This window comes from Pinus tabuliformis, chromosome 2_2 (genome assembly GCF_031772625.1).
Source record: "Pinus tabuliformis cultivar Carrire ecotype Pingquan chromosome 2_2, CPIR1, whole genome shotgun sequence".
In the NCBI taxonomy this organism is placed as follows: Eukaryota; Viridiplantae; Streptophyta; class Pinopsida; order Pinales; family Pinaceae; genus Pinus; species Pinus tabuliformis.
In genome coordinates this window covers 255920577-255936095 of record NC_142300.1, presented here as the reverse complement: position 1 = coordinate 255936095, position 15519 = coordinate 255920577, and the positions used below count along the sequence as shown (strand labels likewise).

The 15519-nt window shown below is 41.3% G+C and overlaps 1 protein-coding gene across 1 annotated transcript; it reads right to left on the bottom strand.

Annotated features, from left to right (window-relative positions):
* Window positions 1–10261: 10261 nt before the first annotated feature.
* LOC149192261 (uncharacterized) lies at window positions 10262–14269 on the bottom strand. Its single transcript, XM_089406883.1, has 2 exons — window positions 13444–14269; window positions 10262–13236 (listed from the first exon to the last, which is right to left on the bottom strand). The coding sequence occupies exons 1-2, from the start codon at window positions 14267–14269 to the stop codon at window positions 10262–10264; spliced, it is 3801 nt and encodes a 1266-aa protein (XP_089263009.1).
* Between the last annotated feature and the right edge of the window lie 1250 nt (window positions 14270–15519).

The following is a 15519-nucleotide window of genomic DNA, read 5'->3' as shown; positions in this document are numbered from 1 at the left end:
AACCAGACCTCTAGTCTTTCTCATTCCTCTGTAACAATTCCATTAGTACTTCAAGATGGGCTATTATCTCAACCTTCTGCCTCTCATATTCTTCATCAGTCAATTGCTTCCATATTCCATTTGCCTTGGCATCTTCTTCCTTCACTTTTTTTTTGTTGTGGTCTTCCTCAAAACCTCTGCAATGACTATCAGTAGTCATATTATTCTCCATCTCTATGAGTTCCTCACTTACTCACTATGAGATGCACTAAGCCTCTGCAACAACAAGTCCTCCCTACTGCCACTTACCTCACCAAGCTTTCCTCTGGACTTGGTCTTTTGGAAAGCACTGGTTCTCTGTTAGGAACCTCCTGAGCATTTCTCTCTGCTCCTTCTAGGCTCACATGCACAACTCATCTACACTTGAGAACACAATTGTCCTCTTGTATTTTGATCACAACTGAAATACTAGGTTCTGGCCACACTCTCTCAAAAACCCTTATTGGCTTCCTTCATCACGGCTCTTAAGGTTGTGATCTTCTTGCTGAGATTCTTCACTAATTATTGTTACTTGCATACCAATGATATTTAAAACAAAGACCATTCCAAACTTTCAAAAGCTTGTTGCTGCCAAATTTCTATGGTCACTTTAAAATGCTTCCTTCTGAGAACACTCTTGTCCTCTCTGTCCAACCTTCAATCGGATTCTTTAGGTTCACTGCCACTTTTTTTTTCCAGTCTTTCATTCACTTTGTTCTTTAGAACACATACAACTTTCCTTGTCTGTTTGCTGCTATCAATCTTTACTCCATCTTTAACTTGCAAGACTCAAAGCAGAGTTAAATAAAACAATACTTGTATGATTTCACAAGCAGTCTCCATCCACTCTTCACATTCAAGTGAATCTCCATTTTCCTCAAGAAGAAAAACATCGTTGTGCTTTCTTTATGATTCTACAATCTCTTCTTAAGAGTATCACTTACTCTCATCTTTTGTCATGCCTTCTACTTATCATATTCAAATAACCTGATCTCCTCTTTGCAATATCTCTGTTAATTTTCTATAAAGCACATTTGCTTTTACTGATCTCCTCTTTCTTTCGCAATCACACTTGCATTTTGCACAATTCTGCTTTAATTAAAAAGAGCTTTAACCAAGCTCTGATACCAAATGATGCAGGGTAAATCTTTCTAAAGATCTATCCTGCTTCTGCACCCTTTTCCTGCTTTCAGAAGTGTACTACAACATCCTCTGCATTCTTCTTTAATCAACAAATATTTTCTCTCACAACAAACTACAGTGCTGTTACAGACCCTATAAAAAAACTACAATGTTGTTACAGACTCTCACAGCCAACTACATTGTTGTTATAGGCTCTCATAGCAAACTGTAATTTTGTTACAGTCTCTCATAGGAAACTACAATGCTATTATAGACTCTCATAGAAAACTAGAAGAACACATTGTTTTTTTTTTTCAATCTTGCACTCTGTAAAAACACAGTTTAAAGATCCCCTCGTAACTCCCAAACGAAGGATATTTTTGGGAAGTCGCTTACAAGTTTTGAAAAGACCTCGTTCTAAACAAAACCCAGATGCCAGAATTTTGAAATTCATCTTCCTTTAATTAGAAATTGACCCGCAAAATTGGTAACGGTTTTCTTTTAAGAATTTTCTTTCTTCTGTTTGTTGGATACATAGTGCTCTGTATTCTCGAATCAAAAATATAAAATGACTATTTGCAATACACAATCTTGGATGCAAAATTACTGGATTAAAAATATTAACTAAAATATGATTCTCCAAGTTCTCATTTAAATGTATATAACAGAGAAAATACAGTACAAGAATTCCTCATTCAACACAACAATTTGAAGACCAAATCAATTTCAATCTCCTAATATTACTATTATGATTCAGAAACCTCACAAACACATAAGAAAATAATTGTCTCACACACACTTACAGATTCAATTTGCTGCTACAAAAACCACTAGTCTAAGAAATGTTGTTCAATTAACTTCAACCTCACACCAAAATTTCCAGCACCCAAAAATGTTCCTCCTCTCTCCTTCAAAAACTCAAAATCAACTGTCCCCTCTGGACCTCTCTCTCGTTGATCTCATCTCCTTTTTCTATTGCCAATATGAGCTTATCCAGCTCTCACAACCAACTCCTACAAACCTGTAATTAGTTCCTAGACTAATGCAACAACTTCTATTTTAATAAAACTACCCTTATCTCTAACTTATGACTCATTCAACTACTAACTACAAACAACAACTACTCTTTCGAGTCATCCCATTTCTTCAGGGATATCATTAACTGACACCTAACAACTAAATAGATTCCCTATCTACGCTTGCTAAGAAATAAACACTATTTTACATGAAATTTTGCAATGGCCCCTTCTTTGGCTGACGTCTAGACCTTTAGGTTTGACTACATACTTCGAGCTTGATCTTTGAGAGCCAACGCTCTTGCATCAAAAACCATCATAAGAAATGATAAGGTGAAATATATCCTTTGATATGTGAGGGATATATGAAACTATTTTAGAATTTAGTATTTACCTTTAGAATTTAATATTACCAATAATATCCCTTTTACATTTCATAGATTTTCTTGTTCTTATCTTTATAAATTATTGTATGTTTAATTCTACCAATAATAATGGAGGGTTAATTATTCAACCATATAATATCATTGAATATCTTTTTGAAACTAGTGCTAGTATGATTTTATTGTATTCTTTATAAACATCTCAACAATTAAATCCATTGTATAGATCCCTTAAGACTTCATGTAAACCACATGCAGCAATATTGTAGAAAACATTTTGATTTACCCCATCCATATCTTTTACATAATCATGTCATGGACATAAATGCTTGATGTGACTTCATGTTAGTTAGGATGATGAAGAGACTAGGCATTGACAAAACCAATCCATATTTTCTATATAAACTATCATGGCCATTGAATATCCCTTTACCACATTTTATTAGTCGGTGCAATTTATAACATTTTATTAGTCACTGCAAATTACTATATTGTTGCAGGTAGTTATGGAAAACATGACAAATGTTGTTTCGAAGGAAGTGTTCATATATTAGAAATGAATAATTACTATATTGTTGGAGGTAGTTATGGAAAACATGACAATGACTTTAAATATGTTGTTTGGAAGGAAGTGTTCATATATTAGAAATGAATATACCGTAGTACCAATTTCCTCTTTTCTATATAATAGTAATTCTAACCTTTGGGTAGGAAACTCTTACTAACAATTACAAATTACCATAGTAAATTTTAGGCTCTATGTTATAGCCATGAATTTACTTTGTGTCCCCAAATTTTTTTTTGCCCTTAATAATTGACATTTACTACAATACTATTTTATTTATGCATGGCATATACGACGTTAGGTCGATGATTTAAAATACTAGTAATCACTGATAGTACAATATGAGTGTCACTTATATGTTGAATAAAAATGGATTTTATTGTCATTTTATCAAATTTGTTAATGTTGATTTGGTGTTGTTTTTATATTGGTTATTTGATGTTTAATGCATCTATAATAAGAATTTGTACATGTGAGTGGATTTTTAGACATTTAAAGGTCTAATTTTTTAGCTTTATCTTTACATATAAGTGGCATGTAAGAGATTCATATTAAACATTTAATGGATGGTTATGATCTATTTCACATCATATTATGGTCTTATAGTGAAATGGTTTCATAATTTTGCTTCAAACTCTAACCAAAACAACTTTTGATTTAAGCAAGGATGACATAAGAGTGCCAAGTGTTGATTAAACCATTGGAAAATAAAAGAAGAGATCATATTGTTGGAAATAATACTGAGAAGGGGGGGGGGGGGGGGGGTGTGAATCAGTGTTATCAAATCAATATAAATTTTTCGTTTCCATACTCAGATTCATATACACTACTTCAGTTAAGGATACCCATGTATATACGGAACTATGTTTAAAGAAACTAGGGTATATCCAATAAACTTATGATTCAGTTAGTAGATCTTCAATGAGTGCATCAGAACATTATTAACCATATTAACTGTAAACAGGTGCAGTAAAATAGAATAGATCATCACACATAAGGACCACACATGAACACCAAGATATAAGGTGGAAACCCAATGTGGGTGAAAACCACCTGCTGCAATTCATCTCTATCTTCCTTTAATAAGAAACTTTTGTTTACAATATTTATGTACTGGTGCAGTCTTATACCAGTACGCAGGCTTCTACCTGCAGGGAGCTACAACCCCCTTAGCTCTTGTACTAGCCGATCCATTTACTAGTACGTAGGCGCTAGCCTACTGAAGGCTCACTCGTTTTCCAGCTGCTCCTAGAAGGGAGCTACAACCCCCTGGCTCTTGTACTGGCCAATATGTTTACCAGTACGTAGGCACCGGCCTACTGAACTCTACGATCTTCTCTCTTTCTCCAGGGACCACGTTTCATACATTTTCAGATTGGATCCATAAATACAAAACAATCACCACTGCAATACAATCATCAACTTATACTTGCATCATCAATCTCTGAATCACCCACTACTAAAACACTGAAAACCTGTCAACAACACAGAACAGACAACAGAACTCTGCAACTTCAATTATCATATCTCATAATGTATACGCTACTATGAATAACCAAACCAGCGTACATACACGCTTTCACCAAAGACAACCCGCGTATAGATTTGCAAATATTTACTCATAACTCCGTAGTTGTTTCAGACATCAGTCATACCCAGTTCATAACATAATAAGAAATGTGTCAATAATTCAGATCTAGTCAATCCATAATCAAACCATATAATGATAACATTCCAAGCCTTAAGATCTCGATCCATCATCCATCATCAACCACATAGGTGCATCCTTGATTCAGATCAAGCTAAGCATCACAAACCCATAACCAACATACTAGATCTCACACTTCATCATGTATTCAATCCTTTTCCCTCACACTTTGGCCTAACGATCTTCTCCTTATATAGGTTTAGGCCTCTCTCAATACCATGGTCCAAAACCATGTAGAACCAATACCTTGGACCCAATGCTTGGGGTCAACACTTCGGACCAAATACTGTGGACCAATACCAAAATACCATGGACCAAATACCACGGACCAAAACTTAGTTTTTCGACATGTACGCGCCTTTCCTTCTGTGAACCTGCGTGTGTACGTATACGCATCTTTTGTTTTGCTAACCCGCGTGTATACGCACTTTCATCTAGGTTAACATGCATAAATCTCTCTCTTGACCTGCTGCACTATGATCTATCATCTGAGTGAGTTTCCATCAAGGACAACACCTGTATCATACCTCTGAGTGAGTTGCCATCAAGGACAACACCTATATCATAATGCCAACAATCTCCCCCTTTGGACTTGATGGCAACCACCACACCAAGTCACTCTCCCCCTTTGACATCAAGGGCAAAGGGCGGACCAAGATATTCTCTTCCTTGATATACATTCTCCTATCCATACTCCCCCTGAGTACCTGCTGAAATCTCTGATTGAGCTCCCCCTTTGTGCATGCCAAGATGTACCATTCTATCCATGCTCCCCCTGAGCACATGCAAGGTATCATCCATCCCAGCAATCTAATCAAGACCATGATCATCAACTATCATACACCTTGTGTCATAAGCATCTATCATCAGCATCGAGACCTGTAACCTGCAATACCATTATTTTGACCAACCAACAATAAGTAGCGAGATGTATCATTCACTAAAGACTTCTCATCAAAATGCCAATAATGAATTATTTGAAGTATATGCTCCCCTGAACCTGTGCCATGTCATCATCAACCAGTGAATGAACCATATTAGACTTCTGTACTGCAGCTTTTCTTCAGAACATCATATACACGACTGTGTAGCGTCTAACTCACGTATATATGCGACTTATCTTCATGATACCTGTGTATGAGATTTAGAACGCTAATGTTCCACACTTTCAGCTTCCTCTGAGTCTTTCATGTTTGTGTACTCTGCTAAGCCACATCTTTCTAGCTGTACTTCCTTTTTCTTCCATATCTTTAACTGTGATGAAATTTTCTCCTTTTGGTATGGTGCCCAAAATCTTCTCCTACATTCCTTTGCTATGTGTCCAAGATTGTTACATGCATAACATCTTACATGTTTCATATTCCTTCTGTAGCAGTCAATGGCTTTGTGACCAAACATATTGCAAGCAAAACAATATTCCTTAAAGTACCTCGAACATGATGATCTTTTTGTCTGACGGCCTTGAACCATTCTACTTCTGCATCTGGCTACAACATGTCCAAGATTATGACATACATAACATTCAACATTATTCACGAGAGGAAATAATCGTTTATCACTTCCACAATTAGGAGCAAAAGATTTTCTTTGAGAAATTCCTTTCCTTGGTTGTTGTCCTCTCATCTCCTTGTTGATCATTTTAGATTTCTCATTAGAGTTCCTTGCCTCACCTTGTGAGCTAGATTCACCTTCAGCAGATTCATAAAAACCAAGACCAGTTTTGGTAGCAGGCGACCTTTGACTACTAAGAATATCATCCAAAATCTTAGTACTGTCTTGAAATCGTAATATTTTTATCCTTTTCTTGTAATTTAACTTTCAAGATATTTACCTCAACCTGATGTTGTTCCTCCTTTTCCATAAATTGCTTCTTCAAAATTTCTTTAGACTTTCTTCCTTCTTCCACTTGTTGCCTTAGTTTGAGAATCTCTTTTCCTTGTTCTTCATTCCGCTCCTGTAGCATTTGACGAACTCTGAAGGCACATTCCAGCAGAGATTTTAAGCTGATAATTTCTTCTTTGAGGGCACTCTCCCTTTTGCTGGGTAGATCTTCTTAATCTATGATTTTATTTGATGCTTCATTTGCTTGTTCATCTTCAATCTGAGGTGATTCAGGATCTGAATACTTGCTTCTACTCAATGGCAGGCTGTCATTATTCCTTTGAGATATCTTCTTCTTTTGACGTGCTTTCTTTCCCATTGTTCTACAGATATCCTTCAAGCGATCAAGCTTCTACCAAAGGACCTGCTCTGCTACCAATTGTTGGAAATAATACTAAGAGGGGGGGGGTGAATCAGTATTATCAAATCAATATAACTTTTTCATTTCCATACTCAGATTCATATATGCTACTTCAGTTAAGGATACCCGCGTATATATGCAACTGTGTTTAAAGCAACTAGCGTATATCCAATAAACTTATGATTCAGTTAGTAGATCTTCAATGAGTGCATCAGAACATTATTAACCATATTAACAATAAACAGGTGCAGTAAAACAGAACAGATCATCACACATAAGGAGCACACATGAACACCAAGATATAAGGTGGAAACCCAATGTGGGTGAAAACCACCTGCTGCAATTCGTCTCTATCTTCCTTTAATAAGAAACTTCTGTTTACAATATTTATGTACTGGTGCAGTCTTATACCAGTACACAGGCTTCTACCTGTAGGGAGCTACAACCCCCTTAGCTCTTGTACTAGGCGATCCATTTACTAGTACATAGGTGCTGGCCTACTGAAGGCTCACTCGTTTTCCAGCTGCTCTTGGAAGGGAGCTACAACCCCCTAGCTCTTGTACTGGCCAATATGTTTACCAGTACGTAGGCACCAGCCTACTGAACTCTACGATCTTCTCTCTTTCTCCAGGGACCACGTTTCATACATTTTCAGACTAGATCCATAAATACAAAACAATCACCACTGTAATACAATCATCAACTTATACCTGCATCATCAATCTCTGAATCACCCACTACTGAAACACTGAAACCCTGTCAACAACACAGAACAGACAACAGAACTCTGCAACTTCAACTATCATATCTCATAATGTATATGCTACTATGAAGAACCAAACCAGCGTACATACGCGCTTTCACCAAAGACAACCCGCGTACAGATCTACAAATATTTACTCATAACTTTGCAGTTGTTTCAGACATCAGTCATACCCAGTTCATAACATAATAAAACATGCGTCAATAATTCAGATCTAGTCTATCCATAATCAAACCATATAATGATAAACATTCCAAGCCTTAAGATCCCGATCCATCATCCATCATCAACCGCATAGGTGCATCCTTGATTCAAATCAAGCTAAGCATTACAAACCCATAACCAGCATACTAGATCTCACACTTCATCAGGTATTCAAACCTTTTCCCTCACACTTTGGCCTAATGATCTTCTCCTTATATAGGTTTAGGCCTCTCTCAATACCATGGTCCAAAACCATGTAGAACCAATACCTTGGACCCAATGCTTGGGGTCAACACTTCGAACCAAATACAATGGACAAATACCAAAATACCATGGACCAAATACCACTGACCAAAACTTAGTTTTCCGACATGTACGCGCCTTTCCTTCTGTGAACCTGCGTGTGTACATATACGGGTCTTCTGTTCTGCTAGCCCGCATGTATACGCACTTTCATCAAGGTTAACATGTGTATATCTCTCTCTTGACCTGCTGCACTATGATCTGTCATCTGAGTGAGTTGCCATCAACGAAAACACCTGTATCATAATGCCAACGCATATTGCAAAAAATGGATAATACCAAAAATATTATTACATCAATGGAGAATAAGGATAATATTGAAAATAATATTACATCAAAATTTAGGAAGAAACTGTGATGTTATATAGAATTGGGGAAAAGGGAAATGAAGATAAATCAAAAGTATCTATGTTGCAATTAATGTAAAGAGGAAAGTAAACATTGTTTTTTTTTCTCGGTAAAAAAACTAATCTATTAAAATATGTACAGAGGTCGAAAATACATCATGGTGAAACTAGAGAGAGACAGGCTCTGGGCATAACACCCGAGAGCCGATAATGCACCAAACACAAAAGCAAGATCTCGCCCACGCAGGGGCACTAGACTAAGACTGATACTGACCACAGTAGCAAGCCCGCGCAGGGGCAACAAACTAAAAACCAAGGTTGATCATAGGAGCAAGCCCACGCAGGGGCATCAGACAAAAAGGAGATTGACCATCCATTTCCTCCCTCGCAGGGGAGACTGTTCTTGCCCAATCCATTAACAAAAATTCCGAAACAAAGATGACAATACAGAAAACGAAAGAGACCATAACTGAACCAGATACAAATAGCCGATAAGACCAGTAGACCAGGCAAAAAGCCAAAAGAACCTTGAGTGCGGGCGCCTTTATTCATCCATTTTCTCTTCCTCAATTCGGCACCACCCATAGGTTTCTCTTTCAGCATCAGTAGGAAATGTCGTCGCCTCTTCCCCAGTGTCCGTCTTTTGAACGTTCTGAGTTTTCTTAGCATTTTCCGAGTCTGAAGCCGGTCCCTTTGCCTCTTGCTCCTTATCAGATTCCGGAGCCTGCACTGCTTGCCCTGGGTTGACATTCATCCGTTGCCTTTGTTCATCCATGGAGTCGTCGTCGTCTTGAGCATTTTCAACAAACAGGATAGAAACATGCACGGTGATCCTTGGATTGTTTGTGGAGCTGGTGAAATTGAAGATGGTGGAGCCAAAGGCTGGCAAGGTAGCCGAGCCCGAGGCCCCTGCATCCATGAATTGACTGGAGTATAGGGGGTTGGCTCCAATAGAGCTAGCAAGATTGCAGTGGCAACAATGGCCAACACTATCCCCTTCATGCCTACGAGAGACCCCCACTCTGGAAGTGCCTCGACGGCTAAGCATACGCTGTCGAGGTCTCACCATTGAGGGACGAGAATTCCAACAAGCCGCGAGTTGAACCAGACTTTCTGCTATCGGAGTCGAACGAGTGGTGAGCCCGTCCGTCTGAGAAGGTATCACTACGAAGACAGAGAGGCCAGTCGTCTGCATAACCACCAACATTCCCTGCTCATACCCTGTTTTATTCCCATCCTCCTCACCTACCCTGCTCGGGATCACATCCGCCATTACTGTTGCCATCCGCTGGGCCGAATAACTTCTCCAGGCATTTACTATCCCCTGCCTCTTTGCCTTAAACCGCCTGCGTCCTTTCCTGCTGTTTGCTGTGGGTGCCACGTGATGGCCGAAGGTCGGCATGTGTCCAGCCACCCACGCCTGTCCCGTCTCACATATCACCCGCATCCGGGGGAGTTGCATCTTTTTGGACCAGTCGAGAGCATTCTTGAGCTTCCACATGAGCTAATATAGTATTCAGCTGCCCTGTGATCAGAGAGTGATTATTCCCCACCCCTACATTAGCCATGAAGTCCGAAACCTTGTTGCCCTCACGCCTTGTGTGTGAAGGTGATGGCCCTATTGCTGTGAAGCTCATGTTCTATGGCTTCCAGTCTTGCTTCAAGCCTCCAGCTGGTGGTTATTTTTTTAGCCTGAGATCCATTTAGGATTTTTTTGGCCATGTTGATGAGGATTTGAGAATCTCCTTCTACTTCCAGAGGGTGGAAGTTGAGTTTCCCAGCAAGTATAAGTCCCTGCCATAACCCTTCTAATTCAGCTGAGTTGTTGGTGTCCCAGCCAATGTTTCTGAAGTAAAGCGTCAGGGGAGCACCTTCATGATTCCTAATTATTCCGCCAAAGCCTGCTAGCCCGGGATTCCCTTTTGAGGCACCATCAAAGTTGAGTTTGAATGTGTGCTTTGGCGGGGGCTTCCATGCGACCTGATTTTCAGTGCTGGCTGCAGAGTGGTCCTGCTGGTGCATGCTTTTAGTGCATCTAATTTGCCAATTATCCATGATAGTTTTCTCGTTGGCTAGTGTAGGCCAATCCTCCTCCTTCCAGGGTCTTAGCATCAAAGTCTCTTGAATATTTTTGCATAGCATATTCCAAATATTGTCCAGCGAAGAGCGTTGATTTTTAAAAATGCGCTTATTTCGCTCCTTCCATATGCTCCATAGAATTAGCCCGGGAATCAATCGCCATAGATGATTGAGGATTTTGCTCTTGTACGGGTCCTTTTGCCACTGACGCATGGAATTCGTAATTTCATTTTCAAGTCTGCATCTTCTTTGACATCGAAAGCTTGCTTTCTCCCATAGCTGATTGGCTAGGGGGCAGGAGTCCAGCAGATGTTGGAGCGTTTCCTCCTGGGCATTGCAGTTGAAACAGATGGAAGGACCATGAAAGTTTCTTCTTCTGAGCTTGTCCCAAGTTAGGATTCTCTGATGCCCTACCAACCAGAGAAAGTGACAGATTTTGGGCCAGGAGCCAGAGTTCCATATTTGGCACCAAATTGGATCCTGGGGAGCAGAGTCGTTGCAGATGATCTTGTATGCCTCAGACGTGGTGAAAGCTCCTTTTGGTTGATACCCCCACCTTAGGATATCTCCCCTTTCATCACACCTGATTTTCCTTTTGCTGAGTTCCATTTCCAACGCTATGGAAATTTGGTGGTTTTCATTTGTGAGGATTTGGTTACCCGGTTTCCAAATTCTGAAGCCCTTCTCAGTTTCCTGGGTCCAGTATTGCCTGGTCTTAGCTTGCTGTGTCTCCTCCACTGTGTTGTTTAGAGGCAGGTTTAGAACATTGCTGAGAGCAGGCATTTGATTCCATGCGTCCGTCCAGAATCTAGTGTTATGGCCATTTCTTACCTCCCAGAAACTATGCTGCTGGATCATTTTATAATGTTCTTTGGCTGCATTCCAAATTAGCGATCCTTTGTCGCTGGGCTTTAATCTGATAAGCTCTTCCTGGGGTCGCTGATTGGCATACTTTGCTGTCCATAATGTGACCCATGGCTTACCTGGATTGGTAAGCCACTGCCACCAGATCTTGGCTCCCATGATAGCATTGCTGTGCTCCGGATCTCTTAGACCAATTCCTCCTTTTTCCTTTGGTTTGCATACTGTGCTCCATTTTACCAGAGCCCATTTGCGGTTGGTTGCATTGCTTCCCCAAAGGAAACCTCTCTGAATATTCCTTAGTCTTTTTAGGACCCACTTGGGCGCTGCCAGGATGGAGAAAAGGTACAGCGGCATTGCTTGTAGAACAGCTTTTATAAGTACCGCGCGGCTGACTAAATTCAAAGATCTGTGAGTCCATTGGTTGAGACGTGATTCAAGTTTTTCAATTAAATTGCGCCAAGAGGAATGATTGATGGCCGAGGCAGTGAGGGGAGCTCCGAGATACTTAGAAGGAAGGGTGGCTATGGGGAACCCCAGAATGCGGACTATGGCAGACTTGACGACCGGGGGGGTATTGAAGAAGAAGATCTGCGATTTGGAACAGTTGATGCTAGTTCCAGAGGCTTCGGTAAAATCATTTAGCACTGCTTTAAATTTGGAGGCTTCTTGAACAGATGGGTAACCAAACAGCATCGTGTCATCAAAAAATTGCTGATGGGAAGTAGCTGGCAGATGGTGGATGGAGATACCCTTAAGCTGGTGTGAGTGGAGGGCGTTTTTAATGTGGCGTCCCAGGCCCTCAGCCATTAATACAAAGAGGAAGGGGGAAAGAGGGTCACCTTGCCTGATACCACGGGAGGGGGAGAAGGGGCGAGAGGGGATCCCATTCACTAGGATGGAGAAGCTGGTGGAGGAGATAAGGCTCATAATCCATCGAATCCAGGTGGGGCTGAATCCAAAAGCAGATAGCATTTGTTGTATATAATCCCAGCTGAGTTTGTCAAAAGCCTTGGAAAGATCAAGTTTAAGGAGCATACCTGCCTGCTTTGAATGCCTGAGAGTGTGTGTGATCTCATGCGTGTGGATGATTCCATCCAAAATCTGTCGTCCCTCCACATATCCTGACTGTTCCGGAGAGATGAGCATTGGCAAGAGGGGCTTTAGCCTGTTTGCAATGACTTTAGAGATGACTTTGTATATTACATTGCAAAGTGCGATTGGCCTGAATTTGTCCGGTGTGAGCGCGTCCTCCTCTTTTGGGATTAGGGCTATGAAGGTGGAGTTGAGCGAGGGAAGCAGCCAGTGAGAAACTCGCGACTCCTCCACCACATCCCAGACTTCCAACTTTATTAAATCCCAAAACTTGTGAAAGAAAGTAGTGGTAAATCCATCCGGGCCGGGAGCTTTTCCTTCTTTAAGCTGAGTCATTGCTGTGTCCACTTCCTGCATTTGAATTGGGCTGAGGAGGAGTTCATTGTGCTCCGCTGTGATTAATTTTGGTACATTGTGAGTGATTCTTTCAATTGCAGGATGTCTGTTGATGTCAGGCTCTTGATGGACCTGCTTAAAGTGTTCGAGGAGTTCCTTCTCAATTTCCTCATGTTGTTCCACCCTTTCTCCTCCTGATTTTTGAATGTAAGGGATATTGTTGCCCATTCTGCGTTGCACTGTGGTTCTATGGAAGAATTTGGTGTTTCTTTCTCCCTCTTTCAACCATCTGATTCTGGATTTCTGCTTCCAGTATATCTCCTCCTGCTTTCTTCTTTCTTCAAGCTGATTGTGGATGCGCTGCTCCTGTTCAAGGGTTCTCTCTGTATGGCCTCCTGTACTTATTTCTCTCTGCAGATCCTCCAGGGCTTTTTGAAGATCATTTTGCGCCTTGAAGATGTTTCCGAAGGTCTCTCTGTTCCATCTCTTGAGGCTAAGCTTTAGATGTTTGAGTTTCTGTTGAAACTGGAACATCTTGGATCCTTCTGGAGGGCTGAAGGATGTCCACGTGGAGTGGACGAAGTCTTTGAGTGAGGGATGAGTGAACCAAAACTCCTCAAAGCGAAAAGGTCTTCTTATGTTATTGCCTGGACGTTGCCATTGAAGGGCAACCGGCCAGTGATCAGATCCAGAGTGTGGAAGAATGGCCGCCGAGAAATCTCCCCCCAAGTGGACCGAGTTGTCTGAGATTAGAAAGTGGTCCAGCTTGGAGGCTATTTGATGTATGCCTGCTCTGCGATTGCTCCACGTAAAAGTGCCATTGCAAAACTGTAAGTCTATCAGGGATGCATTCTGAATAAAGTTTTTGAAGTGGGTGTTTTCCTGTTCCAACCTGTTTCTGCCACCAATCTTCTCCTCTAATTTTGTTATCATGTTATAATCCCCTCCAGCTATCGAGAGTGGGTGCCTTCTATTGGAGTTAAGAGCTTCTAGGGTATGGAGGAGAGCAATCTTTTCCCTTGCTTCCTGAGGGAAGTATACATTCGAGAGATTCCCATGTATATTTGTGCCCACTATGTGGAAGGTAGCCTGTATTAGATTGTGTGAAGCATGAAAGTCCGACAGAGTGAGTGCTTGAGAGTTCCACGCAATGGCTAATCCCCCAGATGCGCCGGATGCATCTACAGCTACTGATTGACATCTTGGCCAGGCTTTAGAGAGTATCATTTCTAGAGTTGTACTATTACATTTTGTCTCTTGGAGAAAGCATATTTGCGGCTTTTCCATTTTTACCATATTTTTTAGCATTCTGAGTTTTCCGGGGCTGTTGAGCCCTCTTAGGTTCCATGAAATGAGCTTCATGAGTCACTATTGGTGGAGGGCTTGTAGTACTTCGTAAGCTTAGCATACCTACCGGAGTCTACCAAGATCTTCCCGACCGCTATTGTTCTTTGAAGGTCAGTTCTTCTTCCCCTTTTTTTGGAATCTTTTGGGGTTTGGCTTAAATCCCATTGACTTCCTGGCTGGATGCCAAGCTGACTTTGATGGTAGGCTCTGGAGATGACCATTTCCAATTTGTCAAGCTGTAGCTCTGGGATGCTTTCATACGCTTTCTTCTTGCATGCTGCTTCTAGTTCGAGTATGTCTAATCCATTTAGATCTATACTTTCCGGTTCTTCCTCCATTCGTTGCACCTGGTTATCTTCTTCCGTGGGTATGTCTGGACCCTGAAAGGGGCCAGAGGATCCATCAACCTCCATTTCATTGTCTTTTTCCCGCTGCTTTTCTTTGCTTTCCTTATTGTGGTCTGGGGGATCTTTGGTAGGCAGGGGATTGGATGGAGGGGCCGAGGGAGGTGGCTGGGAAGAGGATGAGGGGAGATCAGTGCTTGGGGGAGAGGAAGTGGTATGCTCGTCCGTGACATGAGCCAGGATTCCAAAGCTGTTCCTGACTGCATGATCAGAGGCGATGTTCTGTTTGGGTTTCTTCCCTGTTGATGGTTTTTTATGCGCTCGCTTACGGGTAGGGGCTTTGGTGAAGCCATCATGGGTCTGAGATTCGGTGGGGGAGGGGGCTTTAGCTTGAACATTCAGGGGGCAATCTCTAAAAAGATGCCCTATGGCATGGCATTTACGGCAGCGAAACGGGACATGTTCATAGTCTAAAGGCTGGATCCATTCATAGTCACGGTGAGAGAGACTTACCGATTCTGGCAGGGCTTTGTCTAGGCGCATGAAGACGCAGATGCGGGCGTAAGATGTATATCTTCGTAGTTTCGTTTCTTCAGCAGCCTTTATGTATTCCCCCAAACCATTTCCAATGTTTTTCAGAATGTCCTCATCCCAGTATTCATCTGGCAGTGAGTATAGTCTTATCCAGACTGGAGCCCATGTGAGATCCTCCTGATCCGGGTTGAATCTGGGAGCCCAGTCCCGTAAGTATAGGCCAGCTGAGTTGAAGAAGTAAGGTCCCTCAAC

Excerpts from the sequence above, each read along its gene's own strand:
- LOC149192261 (XM_089406883.1), bottom strand. The coding sequence starts at position 14,269 with ATGATACTCTCTAAAGCCTGGCCAAGATGTCAATCAGTAGCTGTAGAT. Across the intron at positions 13,237-13,443 it reads GGATCTGCAGAGAGAAATAA|GAGGAGAAAGGGTGGAACAA; the intron begins GTACAGGAGGCC and ends TTCAAAAATCAG.